Source organism: Saccopteryx leptura, chromosome 13, assembly GCF_036850995.1.
Source record: "Saccopteryx leptura isolate mSacLep1 chromosome 13, mSacLep1_pri_phased_curated, whole genome shotgun sequence".
Classification (NCBI taxonomy): domain Eukaryota; kingdom Metazoa; phylum Chordata; class Mammalia; order Chiroptera; family Emballonuridae; genus Saccopteryx; species Saccopteryx leptura.
In genome coordinates this window covers 15,035,167-15,059,656 of record NC_089515.1, presented here as the reverse complement: position 1 = coordinate 15,059,656, position 24,490 = coordinate 15,035,167, and the positions used below count along the sequence as shown (strand labels likewise).

The window sequence follows — 24,490 nt, the reverse complement described above, 5'->3', positions numbered from 1 at the left end:
GAATCTACAAAGCCCAAAGCAGGAGAAAAAGGGGGGAAACCTCCCGCTTGGGGACCTCGGCCTGTTTTCAGAGCTGAGCACTGGCCCCTAGGCCTTCCTCCAGCCCCGTGGGGGAGGGGTGGAAGCGCCTGGGGGGGGGGGCGCCCAGCACTGTCCCTCTGGGCTCCGTCCAGAGGAAGTTCAGTGATGCCCTTGCCCGGAACTCCCACGAATCTGCACAGGAAGAATACGACCACAAGAATGTTCTAGAAAAGATAGTTCCCAGTGCTCGCCTTTAGCTCCATCCCTGTGGGTGGTTATACATTCCACAGAAAAAGATGAAAGAACTTCAGGAACCATGAGCTGAAGATAGCTGTCAAGTTCCCGCCCCCGGCAAGCCGTGGAAACACTCACCCCCACTCCGGGGGCCTCACAGGCTGCCATTCTGCTGTGCCCTCTGTCAGGGGTGTCCCCTCCTTAGCCCTTTTCTCTGGCCAGCTCTCAGACCCTCTTTGAGACCCAGCCCTTTTTCTCTGGCCAACTCTCAGACCCTCTTTGAGACCCAGCCCTTTTTCTCTGGCCAGCTCTCAGACCCTCTTTGAGACCCAGCCCTTTTTCTCTGGCCAGCTCTCAGACCCTCTTTGAGACCCAGCACAAACGTCACCTCGCCTGAGATGCCATTCCAGACTCTTCCGGGAACATGGTCTGTGCCCTCTCGGAGGTGGCCGATACCTTTTAGAAACCTGGAGTAGAGTTTACTTACCCATCATTCTCAGCAGACAACACAGTGCTCGAAATACAGTAGGTGCTCAATCAATGCAGATGGAACAACTATATTTATGAATGAATAAAGCCTGTTTCACTTAGTTTATGCTGGAAATTGCAAGGAAGTCATGGGTTAGGTCTTTGCATCGGCCTGTCGTGGTACATTTCCTCGGAAGATTTATGACGGTGACCGTAATAAAAAGACACTGTCATTTGCTGCCTCAGTCTCCGCTTGCTTCTGAGGCCTGGAGAGAGTCTGGTGGGATCCGGCCCTGGTTGCCTTGTCTTTACCGCCCTCTTGTGGCCAAAAGTTGCTGCAGCAGCAGAAAAAGGTGGAGAGTTCATTGAGGCCAAAGAGGGAGGAGGTATTTTTGTCTCCTGAAGCAGTTTTTTTTTTTTCAGGATCCTTGAGTCATTTTGAGCCCTGTCCCAAATACCCTTTTTGTATCTGTGATCCTCTGTTCAGTGCCTTGAGGATATGTTAAAAGAATAATAGATGTCGAATTGAGCCTGACCGGCCTCGACATGAACATCAGACGTGTGCCAAAGAGTTCGTCACCTCTGGCTTAGGGCGGTGTTGGGTACTTGGGTGTGGAAGGGAAGGATATGACAAAGCCTGTGGCTCATTTCTGCCCTCCAAGACCAAACCCTCTCTTTGTAACACCTTCACGAAAAGCGACTTGTTCAGGATGACACCGAGTGACACCGTCTACTAATACAGAATCATAACATACCTGTCCTCCCAAGAGCCAAGGTTTGGAATCAGATACCCCTGGGTGCCGAGCCTGCTCCCACCACTTACAGTCTCTATGACCTGGAACAAGTCCATCACACTGCATGTCTTGTCGCCTGCAAAATGGGTCTAGCCAAAGCTCCTCCTTCGCGGAGTCACGTGATGAAAAGAGGTGACCTCGTTCAACGTCAGGACCTCAGCATGGTGCCCGGCGCAGAGTGACTCCCGTAAGTGTTGGCCATTCCTGTGGTAAGCAAGACGTTTAGCTGTCTAGTGTGGACAGAGAATAGGGTGGGTTGTAACAGAGAGCTGGGTAAATATACTCCTAATCATAGCCTTCTCAAGGCAGATCTCTTTCTTTTTATTTTTTTAATTTGTTTTTATTTTCAGAGCCCTCTGCAATAAGATGTTTAGTGATATGGTAGCACATTGTGAGCAAGACGACCCAGAGAGCTTCCCCGTCTCCAGGCAAAGAGGGGCTATCACCTGGCTCCAGCCACCCACAACTTCAATTTCTTCCTCCTTTACCCACGGCAGACATCACTAAATCCCCCCCACGCCTGGCTGGCTCCCCATGGCAGGCAAAGGGCGCCTCTGCAGGGTGCTGGGCCCTAAGGACCTGGTGGCTGTCCCTTGGGGAGGATCCGCCCGGCAGCCAGCCTGCATCCCCAGGAGAGGTGAGCGGGGTTGGAACTCCGGACCAGGTGCTGGGGGGGGGGGGGTGTCAGCATGGGGAGGAAGCCTTTGTGGGCCATCTGACGCCTGGCGCGTCAGAAGTGCAGGAGGTGGGGCCATCAGACCGCTTCCCTGACCCGGAGCCCCGCAGGCTGGCACAGGGGTGGCACCTCCCTCAGGAGGCGGGACTGGGGCGCGAGGACGGGTACGCTGTGTTTCCCACGGCATGGAGGAGGAGGTAGCTTTGGGACACCCAGTGGCAGTTTCCTGTGGGCAGCTGGGCATGCGCAATTGGAACTGGAGCGGGAGCTGCAGCTATTAGGAAGGGAGAGAGGAAGAGGTTAATGCCCTGCTTGTACTTAGAGCCGTTTGGGTAGGAGAAGAGAGTGTGCATTCAGGAAAAAGATGAACTGGGTGAAGGTCAGGGCTTAATTAAGAGGCAATGGCTGCAATCCAGTTATTCCAAAGGATACTGCCTTCTGGGTCAAGTGTCCTTTTCATGATATCACCAAAAATGAGTAGGGGAAAAAAATGTGTTTTTTTTGTAATAGGAAACTGTAAGTCTCATCCACAGGACCCCTAATGTCCCTATTGCTAAGAAAGTGTAATTTAACTGAAATACCCAAGCAATCAGAAGAGAGGTCAGAGGGACAATTCCTTCATTAGGAGGCTCCGTTTCCTAATGCATAACAAAGTCACGGGCTCGCAGGTCAGACAGACCTGGATTTGAACCTCAGCCCCGCCACTTCCTAGCTGTGTGACCTTAACCTCTCTGAGCCTCGGGTCACTCGTCCATTAAGTGGAGATAATAGAGTTCCTAATTCATAGGGCTGGGATGGTAATCAAGTGACATAGCACGTATAAAGGTTTAGTCCACTACTTGACGCGCAATAAGGGTTGAATGTATCGGTTATCTTGTTATTCTGTCACCTCACTTCTATTTAGGATCAGATTTTAAACAACCAGCGCATCTGCTCATGCTCATATGATTCTCGGGAAGCCCTCTGAGGGCGACAGAGAACCCATACAATGATATGAACCTGCAGGTTATATATTGGGGGGGGGGGGAGATACTAAATCCATTGCATTATCCAATAATGGACAAAGTAAGAGAGGTTTTAGGAAGTCTGCAGATTAACAGCTCCCCCTCCAGCAGGCTTGTGCCCCAGGGAGGGTATAAAGCAGGGGTCCCCAAACTGCGGCCCCCTGAGGCCATTTATCCAGCCCTGCTGCACTTCCCGAAGGGGCACCTCTTACATTGGTGGTCAGTGAGAGGAGCATAGTTCCCATTGAAATACTGGTCAGTTTGTTGATTTAAATTTACTTGTTCTTTATTTTAAATATTGTATTTGTTCCTGTTTTGCTTTTTTACTTTAAAATAAGATATGTGCAGTGTGCATAGGGGTTTGTTCATAGTTTTCTTTATAGTCCGGCCCTCCAACGGTCTGAGGGACAGTGAACTGGTACTCCTGTGTAAAAAGTTTGGGGACCCCTGGTCTAAAGGGTCCTGTATCTGATCTCCAGGTCCTTCCCCATTTCCACCAATGTTTACATGACACAATTTCCTGGGGCGGGGGTGTCACAAGGACCCTTGATGAATGGATAGGCACTCCCCACCAACTCCAAAGAAGATGTCCTTGAGTCCAAGCCAGTGAGCAGAAAAGATTGACTTGACCCTGAGTCTCTTTTTGAGAAAATCTTTGAAGCATTCCTACCACTGATGGCCAGCAGCAGACTAAAAATCTAGAAGTTTCTGGAAGGTGCCGGTTGATAGGCTGGATGGGGTTTACGAAAGGGCAATTTGTCGTGGGAGGGTGAAACTCACAGTGTGATAATAATACTAACATTTACTGAGCAATGACTATGTGCCCGGACCTGTTGTAAGTGTGTGCTAACTCACTCTCTCTTCACCATGACCCAGGAGGGAATTATCATGCCCATTGGACAGGTGGATCACTGAGGGCCCAGACGTTAGCAGACTTCCTTAGGGTTTCACAGTTACTAAGTACCAGAAGAAAGATTTGAACCCAGCAAGTGTGATCACGGAGCCTGTACTCTCAACCACTGTGCGATAGCTGTGTCCCGAGGCTGGGGTCCCCCGTCCAGGGAGGGCAAAGCCGCAGAGTGAGCCCTGACACGGGAGAACAGTCTGTGGAGGAAGGGGCCGCTCGCTCGGAGGTGCGGTCCTCCAAGGTCTGAGCCCGCCGGTGGCGGTGGCGTGTCCTGTCTGCTGCCAGCAGCCAGATGAAGAGCCGTTCAGCGTCAGATGTTCCCAAGGTGAGGCCCCCTCGGGAAGCCGCTGGACTCTTCTCAGGGTCCCTGTTCTTTTATCTCCCTGTTCCTTTTCCTGAGGATGAGTAGGCACCGAGGGATCTTCTATAACTCCTCCGTTTTATTGTATATTCTCATCCCAAACAAGTTTTCATAGGAAAGGAAAAACTTCCCTCTTCTACCATCCTGCTGCCCACTGCGGAGGAGTCCAGGGACATGGCCCCAGGGACCTAGCTGCATGGCTGTCCTCGTGGAAAGTGCAGCCCAGGGGCTTGGTCGCCTTCTCCGCCCTGCCTCCGCTCAGACGGAGCCATGGAGTCGGGGGGGGGGCAGCTCTCGGGGACCAGGGAGGGAAGGGTGCTCTCATGCACCCGGATTCAGGAGGAGAGGAAGGGCCCATTCCTGGCCAGGGGGCATTGGAGAAATGCTTTTGTACAACCTGCTCTTGTAGCCCTTGGCAGGAAGGTGCAATGGTGACTCTTCGAGTCTTAGGGCAAACCTTGGGTAGAGACAGAAGTATGAGAAGTGTCTCAGGTCACAGGTGCTATCTGTGAGTCAGAAGCTGGGGTGTGCAAAGCCAAAATGGACACCATCCCAAAGGAGCAGGCAGAGTGGAAGAAAACAGACCTCAGACACCCAACTGGAGGTGCACACTGCCCGGACTATCGCTGAACAGCTCAGGGACCCCTGGGCCCTTCACTGCTGACCCCCCTGAGGAGGTACATAGGCAAGGTGGCCCCACTGAGGGCTAGGGAGAAGGGAGGTGGCAGCAGGCACCACTTGGGGTCTTCTGCTGAGCAAGCTGCCCGCTGAGCCTGGTCCCCAAGCTCAGCTGGCACACCCATTCTTAGGAAGCTTTGGGCAGATGTGCTTGGTGGGACTTACCCAGGTGGGAGGTGTGGAACCCTTTCCACCGTCACCAGCCTATTGAAACTGCACCGGGTCACAGGAAGAGAGGGGACACGGGGCACCTAGTGCCCTGCTTTGCGGGGCAGGCGGAATCTCAGAGTGGGAGCCAGACACACATCAATTCGGATCCCAGCTTTGTCCCCGGAGGGCGTGTCTTCATCGTGCAAAGCGGCTTCCTCACCCTCAGAGAGTGGGTGATAAGAGGACTGCCCTCCACGGGGCGTGGTGACCAGGAGATGGGGCGATGCCCGCAGGCTCTCAGAGCATAGCGCCTGGCACCCCGTGACCTGCAGTGGGTGCTGGCCACCGTTATAACAGTGTTGTCTGCACTTTGCTCGATCCCTCGACAACTGGAGTGAACTGAGAGTCAGCACACCTGGACGAGAGTCTGGGTCCTGACACTTCTTCACTGTAACGTCCATCCGCATCCCTGAGCCTCCTTCTCCTCGTCCCAAGGGAATGCAGATCTGCTCTCCTGTGTTCTGAGGCTGGAGTGAGGCAAGGATGGAAAAGAGGTTTGTCATCAAGCGCAGTGTAAATGGAGGTGATTGTGAGCCAAGCGCACCCCGGCTTCTGCCTGCCTGTGTGGGGGACACCACCTGGTACGCATCGCTTTCCCCCCTCCCTTGAGGCCTCCTAGCCCCTCTTGGGAATGGAATATTTCCTTCTCGTTCCGCATGCGACTTCTCCCCAGTCTCTGATAAAACGATCAGTCCTGTGTTTATATATAACTAAGAGCAGCCATGCATTGTACTCGGGATATGCCAAGCTTTTTGTAGGCACCCTCTCCTGTTCTCCCAACAGCCCGGCAAGGAAGGAACTGCTGGTCCCCTCACTGTCTACACGAGGAAATGAAAGCCCAGAAGAGTTAAAGAATTTGCCAAAGATCCAGCTGTCAGTGTGCAACTTTACTTTTATTTATTTTTTTAAGTGTGAAACATTTAAACCAGACCCAGAGCAGATATTTGAACCCAGGTGAGTCTGACCCCCAAGCTGGGCTCTGAGCCCAGTTCATGCATTTTGCTAGGTTACTTCTGACTTGTGTTTTATTCCCACCTCACCCCGGTGAGAGAAGCTATCATACAATAATTCATTCATCCTAACTCAATAGCCCACTTCAACATTCTGTGGACACTGGGTTCACACGGACGACCAACGCTGGCACGGTTTCTTCAATGCACGGGTTTGTGAGCCCCGGTGATGGCCAGGCCCTGTGGGAGGAGCTGGGACTGCCACCGAGGCAGCAGACAAGGCCCGGTGCTCAAGAGCCACGTGTTTCCATGAGGACGATGAGCATCAGACACAGAACGGCAGGCGACAAATCGCGTTATGGGGGGGGTGGGGTGTCAAAATAAGGAAGGGCTTAGAGTGTGACGTGAGTGGGTACTCTTCAAGTAGAATGGCCTGGGGATGGTGTCTCTAAGTAAGTGACCTTGGAGCAGAGGCCAGAATAAGGGAGGACATGGGCCCTGGGGCTCCTGCAGAAGGGGACAGTGCAAAGGACATTCCAGGCAGAGGAAATACGCACACCCTACAAGGGGGCATGCCGGGTGCACACAAGGGGCAGCTGGCAGGCCAGAGTGGCCGGCGTGGAGTGGGGAAGGAGAAAAGGCTGGGCCAGGGGACCGTGAAGGAGCCAGGGGTCCACAGCGGTCTTTGAGCAAGACCAGAAGTCACTGGAGGTTCTGCTCATCTAACAGAGAAACAAAATCACTCTTCGTCTTTCCTAGTATGACCAGCGGTTCTCGACTGGGGGTAATTTTGCCCCTCCTTGGGGGCCTTCGGCAATGTCTGGAGACAGTTTTGGTCATTACAAGTGGGGAGAGGGGTGTGACTGGCACCTAGTGCGTGGGGGCCTGGGATAATGCTAAACGTCCTGACGTGCACAGGACTGCCCCCCTTCAGCCACCAAGGTAGCATCTGGCCTGAAATGCCAATGGTGCCAAGGTTGAGAAACCCGGGGTTAGACCCAAGAATGGGCCCAGATGTTCTCAGGAAGATGGAGGACTCTCAAGTGCAGTGCCCAAGTCCCTTGAGGCCCGAGCCCCCCCCCCCCCCCAGGTAAGCATCCCTCACATTACTGATGGAATTTCCTTGTCTGCTCCAAGAACCACTTCACTGGGACACATTCCAGGCCACATCCTGCTGCTTGGTGCCTGCTGTGGGTCTCACCTGAGAATGACGGATTTTCTGTGCTCGGGGACATCTGTGTGCTACGCAGCCCTGACGTCTTCTGTGCGTCCTGCACCCGGAAACATCATTTATTAGGCTTAATCCCTGCCTGGGTAATGGTAGCTCTTCCCTGTGGAAATGCTGGGGAGGGGAATATGCCCCATTATTATTTTATTAGCCGCCCCCCCCCCAAGTATTCCAGGAGTCTCTGAGTAGATATCACATGCTCCTTGGAAGAATTAGACAAGGAGCCCCTTGCCCTCCCAGCAGGGGGCCCGGATCCTCCCAGATTTCCACACACACATATCCCAGGCTCCCGTCTTCGTACTAAATTCTTCCTTTTTGCTTCATGCCAGTTGTGTCCTTCTGCAGCAGGAGGACGCACAACCATTCAAAAGCACCCAATCGGGCACTTCCTGTGTTCTCAACAACGCGAGCAGGAGGGTCCGGAGCTCAGGTCAGCAGCAAAGGTTTCTAACCTCGAACCTTGTGCTTTCAGTCTCCCTCTGTAATCAGCATGGATGGAGGCTGCTAGGGTGAGTTTGCATTTCATAAATTCTCTCTCCTCCTCCAGCCCAGCCTGTCAGAACATGCAGAGTGAAGGGGGGGGTGTGGAATTATCAAGGGACTCCTACCTAGCCTCTGCACTCTCTCAATCATCTGGCTCTGTCCCCAATTCCCCACCGCCTGGGCAGGGTCAGCTACAATCTGCCCTAGCTGGTAGGTTTTAAGGTCACCAGATGAATTCTAATTCCCCAACTCACAAAAGTAAATTGTATTTTGCATGTTTATTTCAGCTCAGAGATACCTTCTTCCAGGTCCTTTTCTTTTCATCCTATGCATTAAGTCGCCCATGGATATGATTTGAGAATGATTCATACCCCCCCCCAAATACAGCAAAGGGCTCACCCCCTTGCCCAAGGTCACCCATCACCACCTAGTTTGCAGCTTCACTCATTGCTATGGGAAGCAGCTGGACTTGGAATGGGCCACAGGAGGGCTGCAGAATCAGAGCCTTAAATTCAGTCCTAAAGTTACACTAACTGAGAGCCCTTGGGCTAAGCATTTCCCCCTCTTTGACTCTCAGTCTTCTCATAGGAAAATGGGAATCATTTTCAGTCATGTGCTGGTCCCATAAGGAGGCTATGTTCTGAGAGATAGATACACCGTTAGGCAATCCTGTCCTTGTGCAAATCCTACAGAGTGCACTCACGCAAACCTCGGGTGGGAGCCCACTGCACATACAGGCTGTATAGGTTAGGCTCATTCTCCTGGGCTACGAGCTTCACAGCATGTTACTGTGCAGAATGCCGTAGGCGACTGAAATACAAGTGATAAGTTTTATGTATCTAAACATACCTAACATAGAAAAGGGTACAGTAAAAACAGGGTAGAAAAGATAGAAAATGGTCCACCTGTGTAGGACGCTTACCATGAATGGAGCTTGCAGGACAGGAAGTCGCCCTGAGTGGGTCATTGAGTGAGTGGGGCGTGAATGGAAGGTCTGGAGTGACCATTCACTAGTGTGAACACTATCAGCAGGTGAGATGCACCAATCTCTACTGCATGACACATCGACTGTCACCGGTTCACTCCACTACACTAAATTAGAGAACATGCACGGGATTAATCAGGTTCGACGAGAAAGTAACAAGCCGCACAGATGCAGAAAACACAAGACGTTATGAGGCCGCCCCAGTGCTGCTCTACAGCAAAGTTTTGGGTTTTTTTTTTTGTAATGGAGCGAGTTCCGGTGTAAAATAACATAAAACAGTGTGCAAGGTAAACCCGTGAACCAATAACGTGTTGTTTGTTATCAAGCATTACGCATGTGCGTGATGGCACAGGCTAGACTTTTACCCGACTGGCTGCTCAGGAGGTCTGTCTGCACCAGCAGCACCACAGACGCGCGTGTGTGTGATGCGTTGTGTTACGAGCAGCGTGACGGAGCTCTGCGGCTGCACTAGGATCTTCTGGAACCATCATTGGATATGTGGCCTGTCGTCGACTGAGGCCTCACCGGAGTGTGTGTGGCTGGACTTCCCTTGTTGCCTTGTGGCGAGCAGCAAATGCAACAGTGCACGGGAAAGCCGTGTTCAAACGGCAGGGGGCGGTTTCCACGCTTTGGTCCGTTCTGTCCTCTTGCCGTGAACCGATGAACTAAGAAGCATCGGGATGATGTGAAGAGAAGCACCGTAGTGTCCCTCCTCACCTGCGTGGTTTTCTCTCCTGGACTTCGTTACCCACGGTCCACCACAGTCCGAAAACATTAAATGGAAGAATCCCGGAAATAAACAATTCATCAGTTGAAAGTTGCACCCCGATCTGAGGATCATGATAAAATCTGCCACTGGCCTGCTCTGGCCCACCCGGACGTGCACCCTCTCGTTGTCCAGCGAATCCACACTGTGGACGCGCCCCTCCTGTTAGTCACTTAGTCGCTGTCTCAGTGATCAGCCTGACTGTCGTGGTATCAAGATGTTTGTGTGCAAGTCACCCTTATATTACTTAATAATGCCACATTCACATAACTTTTACTGCAGTGCATTGTTACTCTTGCTCTATTTAGTTATTAGTTGTTGTTAATCTCTAAGTGTGCCTGATTTATCATTAAACTTCATCAGAGGTATGTATACATAAGAAAAACTGTAGTATATAGTACAGGAGTCAGTACTATGCTCGGTTTCAGGTTTCTACTGGGGGTCTTGAAACATACCCCTGAGGGTAAGGGGGAAACTATTGTAGCTCCTTCCCACAGGTGTAATCAGAATACCCAGGGCTTGGTCTGTGTCTCACCAGGGCATAGGGTGAGGCCATCGTACGGAGTGTCACCAACTTATCAGCTGATGAGGTGAAGGGAGAAGGGAGAGGTCGACCCTGCATCGCTGTCTCTAAGGCAGGCTCAAGTTTGCAAACGTGAAGCCCCTGGTGGTCAGCCTTTCGGGGGGGGCGGGGTGGAGTGCCTGACCGTGAGCGACAGCAAGTGGACCTCCCTTTTCTTTGCGTTTGACGTCCGGCGGTGCAATCACGGAGGAAAAGTTCGCACACCAAGTTTCGAAGTCATTTCTGTTGAGCTCATCAATAGTTGCCGTATAAGAACTATTCCACACCTAAGAAGCATTTTAAGCCTTTTTTAAGCTCCAAAGATTAGGGTGAAATAGGGAGGGGGTGGGGAGAGGACAGATAAACAACAGACAGGAGAGCATTCTCCATGCAGAGAAGTAGATTCTGTACTTTGGTTAGATTAATCCCCAAATTGAAACCGGCCCTGCACGTCATCCTGAGAAAGGAGAGACAAGATAAGAGAAAGCCCTCTGCAAAGCCCCGCATTGAGCTGTTTGTGGAAATGCAGACTGCGTCCTTTCCCTGCAGCCGAAGGACGGAAGGCAAGGCCGCAGAGGGCGAATAGAGGGTGAGAATTTCCCGGAACAGTCACGGGGACGCGGGGGAGGGAGCAGGAAAAGCAGCAGGGGCCACGTGGGCGAGGCCCACACATTGTGTCAAACCACCAAGTTGTCTACCCCTCTCAGCCCGGGGTCCACCAACCGGTTGTCACACCATTGAAAGCACAAGTGTTGGGTTCTGCAAAGACAAGGGGCAGGGCTGGCTGGGTTTGCTTCTGGTCCAGGCAGGACACTTAACACCCACCTGCAGAAGCCAGCCCCTTCTCTGTGGCACAGCTGGCTTCCAACCCCAAGACTGGGGCCAGGCTTTGGTTCCAAAGGACTCCATCCAAGTCTATGCTTGAAGGCGGCCGTAGGAGGGATGAGCAGGACAGGGGATCGGAAGGTGGGATTAACGCAGCCTGGCTGGAATGCCTGGGCCTTCCAGGGAGGTGAGAGCTTCAGAGAGGACGGGTGGTGGTGACGTACAATAACCCATTCTGGTGCCTGGACCAGAATCTAGTTTTGTGTACTTCTTTTATTGTTCTTATTTAAATATTAAATGCGTAAAATAATAAATAAATTGCCTTTTGGTATATCATTTTATTATACTTAAAATGGCCATTAGGGCAGAGAACCAGTTGTTAAATTATTTGAACCCACCACGGCCGGGACTCTGGGCAAAAGGAGTGTTCTTCAAGTCTTGGTGGGTCTACAGGGAGGTGAGACCCACAGTGCTACTTCCTAAGCCACATGAAGAAGGTGCCCAAGAAGACTCTCTGAGCTTCTCCCCCGGCTTCTCCAGGCTCTGTCAGCACGGGAAGGACAGGACACCCTGCAACGGGGACTTAGAACCCCAGGGACACCGCTGTTTCCACAGGCTGCGGGCTGCCTGGGCCCAGGGCCGCACGGGCTTCCTTGTGACGGGGACTTGGGACCCCAGGGGCACCGCCGTTTCCATGGGCTGCAGGCTGCCTGGGCCCAGGGCCGCACGGGCTTCCTTGTGACGGGGACTTGGGACCCCAGGGGCACCGCCGTTTCCATGGGCTGCAGGCTGCCTGGGCCCAGGGCCGCACGGGCTTCACCACGATTAATTTTCTCTACCCACAGCCAGGTGGGAGGAAGGACGCTGGGCTGGATGGCTGTCCAGGATCTGAGATATTCCCAGGAGCATGGGTTGGGGGCGGGACAAGGAGAACATTCCAGAAAAGACAACAGTCCCTGCAGCTGGCCTGGGGAAGCCGGGGAGAGGACGTGATGGAGAGTGACACAGTCTGACCTTGCTTTTTAAGTTTTTAAGTGGCATCCAGCACGTTCCTTCCCACCTGTTCCCAGCTGCAGTTTTACTTGTCTCCATCTTTTGAAGAAAAAAAAATTGAATGTATGACTATTTTAGAAAATATAAAAATGTTTAAATGTTTATCAAAACCACTGACACAGATCCCTTAAAAATAATAATAATTTTAAATTATATCAAAGTGATGTGTACATAGGATTAAAAAAATAATAGCACTAAATGGTTTATAATGAAAAAAAAACAAACCACCCTCCCCTCTCAAGCCCAGAGGCGATTCCATTTTAATTTTTAAAGTTGTTTCTGTTTTTGGTTCTTCTGGTGATTGCTTCCACGTTGCCATATGCTATGCTTCCACCACCACTTTTTGCTTTATCGATTATGCACTTCACCTATGACCTTTGACTTTTGGACAGATGTACTTACCTATGACCTTCAGATAAATGAGGGTTTGTCTCACTTAGGAACGCCTCTCCCCCAATAAAACTAAAGCATGGTTCTTAGTTTGTCTGTCGGTCACGTCTGTATAAATAACGCCTGCATTTATATGATTGTAAAATATGTTCTATTAATACACATCTGTGTAAGTATGTAGATGCTGTGATGTCTTGCTTCCCTGTCCTTTCTCATTTTCCTTACCGTGTCTTCATCTACATGATCTCACAACAGTGGAGGATGCAGTGGGCTGGGCGGAATCACCACTCAGTGTTGTTCCCCGTAAGCAAAGCAAGGAGAGAGCGAGATGAGTGAGGAGCTCACCTGCCCTGGAAACTGGCCCAGACAGAAAGAATAGATCAAGGTCCAGCCCACTTTTGTGAGCAGATGGTCAGATGCCAAGAGTAAGGCTGCACCTCGATGCAGAAAGCCCTAGATGGCACAGGCCTCCTCTTCCTTGCGTGGACCCTCTTTCGTAATCTTCCCTTATCGCCGGCCAGCTCCTGGCTATTGACTCTGCATCGCCACCCCCTCCGGGAAGGCACCGACAGGGAATAGTCGGCAATGCCCCTCCTCATGCAGCAGTCCCTTTCCTCCTCTGCTTCCTGCCCTCCTTCAGCCTGTCGTGGGTTCAGCAATATCCACGGAGCAACCACCCTATGCTTAGAAGCTGAGAACACTGGCAAATACACAACAGGCAATATCCCTGAACTTTGGGGAGGGAGTTTAGGAGGCCATTGAAAGGGACAGTCAATAAATAAGTTCACTACATGTTGTAGGAATACCATAAAGGATGGCAAGATAGATCATGATATACCTTCTCTTCTTTGAAAAAAATAAAATGCCCCCAGACATTTAAGCTGAGACCAGAGAATGAAAAGGAGCCAAGCTCACAAAGAATAGTCTGAAGGGAGGTCTAAGAAGACTCAAGTGAATGTGCAAAGGGCCTGTGGCATGGGGAGCAGGGTGTGTTTAATGAACTGAGAGGAGGCCTTTCAGCTAGAGTTTGGCAGATAAAGCAAAGAACAGTTCAAGGTGAGCTTGCCAGAAGGCAAGGGCTGGGCTATGCAGGGCTTGGCTGGCCGGGTAAGGAGTTTGGACTTTATTCTAAGTACACTGAAGGGTTTCAGCAGAGATGCTATGATGACCCCATTTTTGCATCTTAAGATGTCCTTTCTGAAGAATGGGCTAGAGGTATCAATGGGGTTCTTCTCTTCATAACTAGAGGCCTGGATAGCTCATCTTTCTTGGGGGAAGGGGGACCATCACCTCTCCAGTTGTTATCATCTGTGGCCAGCAAGTGGTTCAGAGACCTGGGAGAAAGGTCCGTGCTCAACAGACAAGCTATTCATACCAAGATGCCTGTTGGGCCACATTTAATATAGAGTTTCTCACATCACAGACGGACAGGCGCACCAGCTCTGCGCGCCACCGTCCCGGGTGAGCGGCATCCGCCTGGGCCAGGCAGGCGGCAGCCTGACAGTGTCCTTTTCCCAGGTTTCAAACTGGAAATCGGAAGACTGGAATTACAGCCAGATGCGTGTCAGCCCTCTATTAACATTTTTTTTATCACCTGAACTCTTTCCTCGATCTCCCTGGCTCCACAGCAGGGGTCCCCATGTGATTTCTGCCAGAATCCACCCCTACTTTCAGGGAACCAGGTTTGAGGTACAGCCCCTCCACTTTTCAAAGCCTTCCCCTGGTCGTCAGAGAGTGTCTCGTTGGGGCTGGGCTCTGTGAAACAGGGACTTTCTCCCGCTGTCTCTCCCTGCCTCGCCCTCCCTCCACCCTTCCACTTTGTCCTCTCCTTTATATTGAGTGAGCTGTTCAGAGCAAAGCCATCTACGGGAACTGCCTGGATGGGGCCTTATCTCCCATCAAAGCCACAGAGCCTTTCTCGGGCCCAGCTAGTGGTGTCTGTCAAAACTTGAGCTGTCTTTGGAGGCAGTGTTTCCCTCCTCGGAGCTGCAGACGGCACGGTGGCTGTGAAGGCCTAGCACAGGCTGGCGTCGGCTGGTGGGGCCCGGTGGTTAGGGTCAGGGTTTGCTGATTAAAGCGAGGCATGAGCCTCCCTCAGCTCTGCGAGGCACATCCCCCGTGAGCAAGGGCCCTGCAGTCAGACCGCCTTAGCTCACATTCTGGCTACACCAGAGACCAGCCATGGGGTGCACAGCAGGCCGTTTAAGTTCTCTGAGACTCAGTTTTCTCATCTGTGAAATGGAGCTAATGATTGCAGTGTCCTCTAGATAGGGCTCTTAGGAGGATTAAATAAGGTTAAAATACACGTAAAGCACTTCACACATGGAAGTCATCAAAGAAGTGTCCTGTCATTGTAACTAGCGCAATTTCACCAGAGTCTGTGGGTCACAGAGGAGGCATACAAGTTTGCCAGGAGCAAAGAAAGGGGAGGGATATCCTAGCTCCTCCCTTTCTTCTCCTGCCAATCTCTCACTGGCGCCCCCAGTGGCCAAACCAGGTCAGCAGCCAGAGGGCAGGAGATCCTGGCAGGCAGAGTTCTCTCCACACGAACTAAAGTGGGGGTGGGTGGGGAATGGATCTGAGAACAAACAGATCTCCCCATGCTGCGTGCACACGTGCACGTGTGTTCACACTCTGGGTATGTGTGATCTAGGTCGCATGTTCATAAACACATGATCACAAGAAAAAAATAATAACAGCCAAGCACCTTGTTTAATCTTCCCAAATGCCGATAAGGTAAGGAAACCGAGACTCAGAGAGACCGACCTGCTCAAGAACTCCCCAGCCCACTGTTCCTGTGTGTGAGCACCAGCCGTCCAGATGCGCGATCTTGCCCCGTGGGAGCCAGAGGGAGGGCCCAGGCTGGAGCCAGCACTGTCGGGGTGAGGTGAGTATTGACAGTCAAGGGTGTTTCTGCAAGAACCAATTCCCATGCGCCCACGGACAGAGGCTGCCTTTATCTGCGGTTCCTGTCACTTCTATTTACTTAGCGCCGATGGTATACCGGAATGGCCGCAAATGAGATCTGGGGACCTATCTTTTCCAGAGGACGCCACTGCTTGTTTCAAAGCCTGCCTTCATCCTTCTTCATCTTTCTTTTCTTCCTCTTCCCCAGATCCTTATTATCTCACATGCCCCTAGGGTGACATTACACATCTGTTTCATTCAGCAAACAATTATTGAGCACCTACTATGTGCTGGAGATACAAAGATGAGAGAATCACAATCTCAGCCCTAAAGTGTCCCCAAGTGTTACTGTGCCGGGCCCTGAGGCCATAAATGCTCCAGATGCCACGGGAGCCCTCAGGGTAGAGAGGGAACTCCAAGTTCTAGGCAAAGAATTCTTGAGCTGAGGTTTAAAAGAGAAAGAGGTGAGTTTCACAAGGACCAGAGGTGGGAAAGGACTTTGCTGTCAGGGGACAATTGAGTGTAAATAACTGAAGGCATCGGCGGGCCTGCGACTGGAGTGTGTGGGGGGGTGCATGGGGTGGGGGGAGGTGGTGGTTGGGAATAAAGCCAGTGGGGAGAGGAGAAAGCAAAAGTCTCCAGGGCCCAGCTCAGCAGAGCCTCCTACAATCAGCCTGGACTTTGTCCTGTAGGCAGCGAGGCACTGATGGTGAGCTGTAAGCGGATGAGTGACACAACCGCATTGACGTTTCAGAAGACGGCTTACCCGTCACAGTGAAGTCTGCGTATGAGGGCAGAGCTGAGAAGCCAGGGGCTACTTACTGCCAAGATCCAGGCAGCCGCGGCCTGGTGGTAGGGGCAGAGCCGCGAGGACAGATGCAAAACGTGGCAGTGTAAAGAACGACACACTCCCGTGCATCCTCTGCAAGGACCCCTGTCCGGGACTCAACAGGGCCGGGGAGCTGGGTGGAGCACATTCCACTGACCCCCGCACGTCAGTGGAGCAAATGAACTCTGAGGAAGGGAGCTATTCAGACAAAAGCACCTGTCCCAGGGCAGCTGATCGGCACAGATTGCACAAACAATTGCAGAAATGGCTGCCAGGTGCAAGGCAATGACGGCACGCCGATCGATATCACAGTTCAGGGCAGAGGGCGGTCAGCACCGGCAAGAGAACAACCCGCTCTTCCGCGTGGTGTGGGGGCGTTGTGTTCAGGAAGCACTCCAGCCTTTCATCACCGCGTACAAAGTGGGCTGAATGAGCTCCATTTTACAGCTGAGAAAACTGAGGCTCAGGGAAGTTGCTGATTTGCCCAGGGGCCCCAAACTGGTCGAGAAAGGGCTGGAACTAAATCCCGATTTCCAGAGATCACGTGTAGCGTGTGGCCACACCATCCTGACTTCCTCTTTTCAAATTCGGTGCCTCGTGTTGTCTGTTCCACGTGATCTAACCCTTATTTGATCGGCCTTTAATTATGTCACAGGGTAGTCATGGCTTAACATTTGGGGTCTGCGCTCCGTCGCGGCGCGGGAGCGGTTCGAAGCACTTTGCATGCTGTGAACGGACCTCAGCCAATTTGTCCTTTCAACGGCTGCCAGGCTCTTTGGGAAATAATAGGGCTCCCGGCTAATTAGAGGAGGGAGGGAATCGTGGCTGCCCCTCTCAACCTGCTACCTGGTGGCCGTACAATAAAAGTGGTTCTGCCACACGTACAAAGAGGCCGCAAATCACCCGCGTGTCAGTCCGAGTCCCCACTCTCTGCCTTTTCAGGCATTCCGACACCCCTTTCAGGGAAGGGTCACTGTGTAATCACAGCTCAATGGCAGGCTCAGCTGGCCTTCTGGTTGGACCGGGAGTCAGACCCAAAGGAAGTCTAGACGTAGACCTTTTCTCTGAGGGTGTTGGATGCCAGCGTCACCAGAGTCATTGATTTTGTTTCTGCCACAGCAAAGGTGCCCGCTGGGTCAAGCATCTGTCTTGAGTATTGTTCATTTCACCCACAAAAAAGTACTTATTTCTTATTAACATTTTTTGTGCTAATTAACTGGACCCCTGGTGCTATTTTAGATACTAACATGTAGCCCCTCCTGCCATGGACATTCTGAAGGTGTTTAGGATGTATGTCGGGGGCGTGGGCATGGTGGGAGGGGATGGAGCTGGTGGGGAGAGGAGAAGTGGATAGACATTTAACTTTACACATCATAAACCATTTAACTGTTGTCACAACCCCACGCAGTGCACGCTCATGTGTTTCTCACGTCTCACATGAGGCAACTGAGTCATAGGGCTGCTCCCTCAGAGGGTGCAGGATAACCTTGAAGGTAGAGGCCGTGGGTGTGGTCTGTCCTCCCAGCTCGGTCTACAGAGCCAGAACCAGTGCTGGGCACTTGGTCAGTACGTGTGGGGAACAATAATAGTTGCTACTATGACAGTTGGTTTTACTGAATGACCCAAGGTTGGAGAGTGTGGTTAAGTGTGAGTGTTAGCTGTCAGTCACACCGGAAACCCATTTTGCACCTGTCCTTCTTCGAATACACAGTCCTCCGATTCCCGTGCATTCTGTATGGCTTAGCATTGTCCTCAGCAAGGACCCGGTTTCATAGATTGTGGATTTCCCGACTTGATCTGCCCTCCATAGAGACAGAACTCTCTTGTGCCTCTTCAGCTTCTGTAGAACCTCACACACAATGAATTCTCCTAAGATGAGTGAAAGAATGCATGATTCAGGGAGAGAACTCACACAGCTCCTTGTGTATTTTGTTTCCACTCTCTGTGAACTCCCTTTATAAAAACCTGCTCTATCGGCCTGACCTGTGGTGGCACAGTGGATAAAGCATCGACCTGGAAATGCTGAGGTCGCTGGTTTGAAACCCTGGGCTTGCCTGGTCAAGGCACATATGGGAGTTGATGCTTCCAGCTCCTCCCCCCCCTCTCTGTCTCTCTCTCTCCCTCTCTCTCTCCTCTCTAAAAATAAATAAATAAAATAAAATAAATAAAAAAAAATAGAAAAAAACCTGCTCTATCGATTATCGTGCCAATTTGGAGGAAGACAGAGTTTCCATAATAAATCAAGCATAACCTGAGAAATGGAATAGAGAAAGGAGAGAGGATAATACAAATCAAGTACATACTGGATGCCAGGCACTTTCACCTCTATCTCCTCCTCTGATGGACAGAAAACTTATTTAAGGCAGGCTCAGAGAAGTTAAGCAACTTGCCCAAGATCACACAGCAAGTAAATAGCTTTGCTACAGGCTCCATCTGGTGCCAGCCCCGATTCTTGTCACCACACAGCAGAGAGAGCAAACGAATGTGCTTAGGAAAAATGTCAATGTCAGTCTGTGCCTGGAAGTACATTTTAGAGAGGTGCTCAGAGGTCTGCCTTCCCCAAAGGGAAAAGGCATTTGACAATATCACAGCACACTCTCTTCAGAAAGCTGTCAAGTCGAGACAGAAAGAGACACCCGAATCTCAGCATCCCTCCTCTCTTTCAGGCTTTCTGTTACATGGAAGGGAGAGGTGGGGCGGGGGGCTTTCCAACATGCAAAACATATGCAGAGTTTTATTCAAAAATGTTTAATAAATCAAAGATGCACTTAGAACAGGAAACATCACACAGGTGATAGTTCTTTGTGAGCCTGAAGATCCAAGGGGCGTCCTCGTGTTTCTAGAGATCTGACTGATGGGATGGGAGAGATCAGGGCTGGGGGTGGGGGGGGGGCAGCACACTCTCTGCCACAGACACCACCGAACAGAGGACATTGGAAATGCAAGAGGGAAGATTGAAGCCCCACGGAAAGATGAAAGAAAGGAAAGAACTACAAATGGGCAGATCAATGATTGTGTGAAGACCCGGAGGTGCTGAATTCGCGTCGGGCTGGGCTGCATTGGGAGGTAGCACGGTTGTGCTGCCTTGGTGGTTCTTACATTGTTCCAAACCTCATAGATCTCAGGAATCGGACCCGCCGATGACCAAAGACCAGGGTTCATTCTGGCAAGAGGGCAGCACCTCTGAATTTGGAGTTCACAGCTTGGCTGGGAGCCTTTGCCAAGAGGGAGACTTTTGTTGACTGAGCAGATGTGGTTGCTCGCTGTCCCACATCCATCTATCCCTCCATCCAATCATCCCACAAACATTTATTGACATTCCGTACCAGGCCTGAGCTAGGCTATGGCCATGAGTGTGACAGACAAGGTCCTTGGTCTTCTTGAGAACACTGCATGCCCACGATGGGCCCACAATGAACTCAAAGAAGCCTACGGAGGCCACATTAAGCAGAGTCTTGATAAGACCTTGGGAGTTTATTCTAAATGCAGAAGGAAAATACCTGTATTAAAGAGTTTTAAGCAGGGTGTGACATACTCAAATTAGGTTTCTGTTTTATCAATGCTATTGGATGGTGTACAATGGGTTTCATAGGCAGCAGGCATAAAACCAGGTGGAGCAATGAGGGGTGTATGCAGGAGCCCAGGCAGGAGGGGGTGTGGGTGTGGCCTAGGGTGGGAGCAGCAGAGGAGGAAGGTGCCGGAAGGATTTGGGACACATCCTGGAGATAGAAACATGCTGACGATCTGGGTTTGGGGCAGGAGAGGACAGGGAGAGATCAGTGGTGATTTCCAGATTTCCAGCCTGAAGCCACGTGTATTCTGGTGCCATTTGCTAGGATGGAGAGGATTGGAAGAGGGCGTTCACACCTCCCTGCAGCTGGCACTGCTCAAGCACTTCCTACCACCAGCTTCTGAAGAGATGGGTAGAGTGTCCGTACCATGGGTTCATCCATGACCCCTCCCTGGCCATGCTGAGAGTTTCCCCACCAAGAAGGTAGGCATTCCTTGCCTAGGTTGGCGATTAGACTTACTGAGCACAAGGCCCTTGTGTGTCTGCGGGTCTAGAGACTCAGTATGCACCATCTCAGGTAAAGACTTTACTGAAGTCAAGGTCCATGTGTTTGTAAACTATGTCCTCTGTCCGCTGCTGCACCCAGCACCTAACTTCTCAGTAATACCGTGCAGTGGGAACTATATTATTCCCATTTTGCAAGTGAGGAAACTGAGGCACAGAGCGAGCAAATGAATGGCCCAAAATCACACAGCAGGGATGTGGCAGGGCTGGGGCTCCCTCCAGGTCTGTTGGGAGTCCCCGCTGCTATTTTGGGGCATTCTTCTGCACTGCTTCCCCATACTGAGTTCAGGCCCAGAAGGAAGAAGACCGTCACTATCTGAGAAACAAGAAACAGGTGGGTTGAGGCTTAAGCATTGATTGCTGCGTGAGAACACACCCTACCCCGGAACGGCGGTGCAGGGCTCTGGCAGGGGCACCAAGGGAAGCCGTTCCTGAGCGGGGAAGGATCAGCCGCCCAGGACCCGAGTCCTGAGGCCACCCGAGGCAGGTCAGGGGCTCTCTCCAGAGGCGTGTAACCCAACACGTGAGAAAATGTCACCCAAGGCTGAGAGAATAGACCGACTTGATACATTTGAAACCCCCTCCGGGATGAGGGTGAAAAGCACTGTGTTTGAATTCAAAAATCAGAAATTGCAGGTAAATTTGGTCCAGCTCCTCAGAAAAAGACAGATTACAGGATAAATGAGCTCCTTTGTCCCCTAAATTGAAAGGATTAAGTATCTTTTAGAGAGTTCTCTCCTTTCGGGCTCCATGCAGAAATGTATTCAATCTACCTTGTAGTGATCACAGAACTTGAGGGACATACAAGACAATATGTGGGACACCTGTGGTCATTACACAAAGAGCAAAACTGTTCACTTTTTGCTTGTAATAAAGGGAAGATTACATATCTGGGAAATTAATCCGGATTAGAAAAGATGAACAGCCCACTCCTGTAGACACCTGACCGCCCACAGTTAGGAAGCCCCCTGGTCACTTCCTGTTCACACAGGAAGAAAAGCTCTGGTCTGTGTTCCAGGAATCTCTCCAGAAGTCAGAGGTCCCTAGTTCACACAGGCCCGCGGAGGGGAAAGGAGACATGTAAGTCACGTGAGCAATTCAGTCGTTGGACTCGGCCTACACATCCCGTTTCTCCGTTTCACCCTCTGGGCACATGCGACAAAGCCTCCGGCTTTGAATGTGAAAATCAGCAAGCTCCTTGGGCACGTGGCCCCTTTGGCCCTTGCTCTGCGGCCAGATAACCATCAACAGGGTCAGCACCTCACCAAGGACCCGCTTAGCCACAGCGGCCACGATCGCGACCTCTTAGTCTACGGGAATCTCCCACCCACCGGGACTTCCGTCCCATCCCCTCGGTTCATTCGTTTTCAGTTATCACAAACAAAATTTAACTCGCTTACTTTCTTTCATTGTCTGCCTATGTCCCCCTCAACCGGAAGATGTGGTCCTTAACGGCAACTCAGTGTCTGCCGCCTCCGACCCTGTGTCGCCGACACCTGGCTCACAGCAGGTCATCGGTGATCGATGTCGATTCAGGTCACGTTGGTAAATAAATGGAAGGCGTTTAAAAACGTTGCAAACACTTTTAGTTTTCCACGTCCGGTTTTTCTTTTCACACTGAGTTGGCTGTGCTGTCTTAGGTGTCCTGGTTACAAGGTGTCCAGCTGCCACTTTCATAAAGAAGTTATCTGTTTCAGATCCATTTATTGCGCACCTATCATGGGCCAGGTCAGCGCCAGGAATTCAACGGCAGGCAAAACAGAGTGCCTGCCCTCGTGAGCTTGCAGTCTAGCGGGCAGGGAGTGGGGACAAAGATAAATGAAACGGCCATACAAGGTCGCAGTTAAGACCTTGGTAAGTGCTACAGAGGCAAAAACACACACAGGGCTTCTGGGGAAGTCATGTTTGGGCTGAGATTTGAGAGCTGCAGTGACTAGGTGAGTTCACCAAAGGAACGTGCTAAGGAGTGATTAGGGTTAGGGTTCAGAACAGAGTTAGGGTGGAAGTAAGGATCAGGGTAAAAGTAGGCTGAGGTTAGAGAAGAACTTTCCAGAAAAAGGGACCGGCGTGTGCTTGTGTATAGGGGGCAGGTGGATGCTGACCAGGGGTGAGTTGGTGGCTACCTAAAATAGGGTGGAGGCCTTACCTGTGGTGGCGCAGTGGATAAAGCATCGACCTGGAAATGCTGAGGTCACTGGTTCGAAACCCTGGGCTTGCCTGGTCAAGACACATATGGGAGTTGATGCTTCCAGCTCCTCCCCCCTTCTCTCTCTCTGTCTCTCCTCTCTCTCTCTCTCTCTCCCCTCCCTCTCTAAAAAATGAATAAAAATAAATAAATAAATAAATAAAAATAAAATAGGGTGGAGACAAAAGAAATGGAGAAAAGAAAAGAAATGGGGGGGTCATTTCGGAGGAAGTGAAATGTCAAGACTTGGTTTGTCCTTCAAGGGCCAACCGGCATCGACTTTGGCCTTCTGGATGGGTCCTCACGGGGCCCTCCCTGGCTAGCAACCTGGCTTCCAAAGGTGGAGGCAGCCACTGAGCACCCGAGTGTGTGTGCCAAATGGGGTCTGCAGATGGGGGGCAGGAGGCCCAGGTCAGCACCTGCCTCAGTCAGCAGCAGGGTTTCAGAACCTGGTTTTGGGACTCAGAGGGGAGGACTTCCGGAGCCCTCGTGTGGATTACCGTGGGCAGTCAGGTGTTCACAGGAACTGAAGACCACGCTTATTAAAGAAATCAATCGTGTCCAGGAGAACCCACGCTTAATAGGTAACTATTGCTTCCAGTAGCCCTACCTACAATCAGGGTAGCTAAACAAGGAACACAGGACACAACCGGCCCCAAACATGAGCATCACGGGTGTTCTTTTTCTTTCCCCCCGTCTTGATCAAAGACAAACTCCAATGAAAAGAGGGGGGGAAAGTAATTAAAAAGTAAAAACCTTATGTAATGAAATTTAAAAGAAAACTTTTGAAGCCAACAAGCAACCATGGACAATGCTTCAAAGGGCCCGTGATCAATGTTTGTCAATAGCAGTTTTGCATCCTTTAATTTATCTTTCATGAATATAAAGCGTGATGTTATTAGGAGCTCATCCATGCCTTAATGCTGTTTGAGATGTGATGAATCAGAACCCTATTAACATTCTGTGCGGATCGGCATTGTCAGAGGCGGGCGGCAGCTCCTCACCTGATCTGGACCTTTCATCCTGCAGCTGGGATGCCAGCTACTGTCGGACCTTCTGCACAGCACAGTGGGCACACTGGGCACCCCCCCAGTACAACCAAGGTGAGGGGCTCTTTACCTCTGCCACTTTCTTTGGAGACTTTCTCCCAGAAAAGAAACAACTCCATGACTCAGCCCAGCCCCAAAGTTACCATTTGTTTAATCAAGATAGTTGGTTTGCAAAACATTAAACATTAAACAGTATTTGATGCCTAGTTAATAATTTGCATCCTCTTCATTTGTTCCTGAATCCTTGGAGATTGACATTTCCCACCCCCCGCCCCCAAAGGCACTAAAAGAAGTTGTTTTGAGAATAAAACAAGAGCCCTTACACTGCAAAGATGTTTGCCAGAATGTCTGGTCTCCCCGTTCTGCTGCTGATGCTTCTGGTGGGAGAGACAGCCTTGGGGGTAAGCGTTCTTTTCAAATGTCTGTAGCTGAGAGACTCTGAGGTTCTTAGGAAGACCAGACGACCTGGGCCAGGAGCGAAGAGAAACTTCAGTAGTGAAAGGCTGGTGTTGTCAGGTTGAATATATTCTGATTGTTGGAGGGAAGGCAGGCCGATGATGGTTGTGGCTGGGCAGCCGGTTCCGTAAAGCCACGCAGCTGGCTGGAGCCCTCTTGGAACAGTCTCCACGAACGCCTTCCAAAGAGAGGGGATGGGGGTGAGCAATTCTGCTAAGGCCGTGGGTCGTGACCTGGCACGGATCTCAGAGACCCCTCTGAGAAGCCAGTGAACACCGCCAACCCTCTCCCTGTGCGTGCTGACACACACCCCGTTTTCCTGCCATTTGGGGCAGCTCCAGGGTAAGAATGCTTACTCTCTGGCCCTGGAGGAGAATCGTCTTGGCTGCCAGCA

The 24,490-nt window shown here is 51.2% G+C and overlaps 3 protein-coding genes across 3 annotated transcripts in view; 2 read left to right on the top strand and 1 right to left on the bottom strand.

Moving 5' to 3' along the window:
* Positions 1-423, bottom strand: part of LOC136384423 (nebulin-related-anchoring protein-like) — a 36,975-nt gene extending 36,552 nt beyond the window's left edge. Inside the window, exon 1 of the mRNA XM_066354592.1 lies at positions 394-423. Within this exon, the coding sequence (XP_066210689.1) occupies positions 394-423 (30 nt within the window). The remainder of the gene's footprint in view (positions 1-393) is intronic.
* LOC136384718 (hyaluronan-binding protein 2-like) overlaps positions 1-24,490 on the top strand; it is a 137,555-nt gene that overhangs the window by 77,335 nt on the left and 35,730 nt on the right. The gene's annotated exons all lie outside the window — the stretch shown is intronic.
* Positions 23,878-24,490, top strand: part of HABP2 (hyaluronan binding protein 2) — a 35,749-nt gene continuing 35,136 nt past the window's right edge. The window contains exon 1 of the mRNA XM_066355235.1: positions 23,878-24,041. Within this exon, the coding sequence (XP_066211332.1) occupies positions 23,973-24,041 (69 nt within the window). The 5' untranslated portion in view covers positions 23,878-23,972. The remainder of the gene's footprint in view (positions 24,042-24,490) is intronic.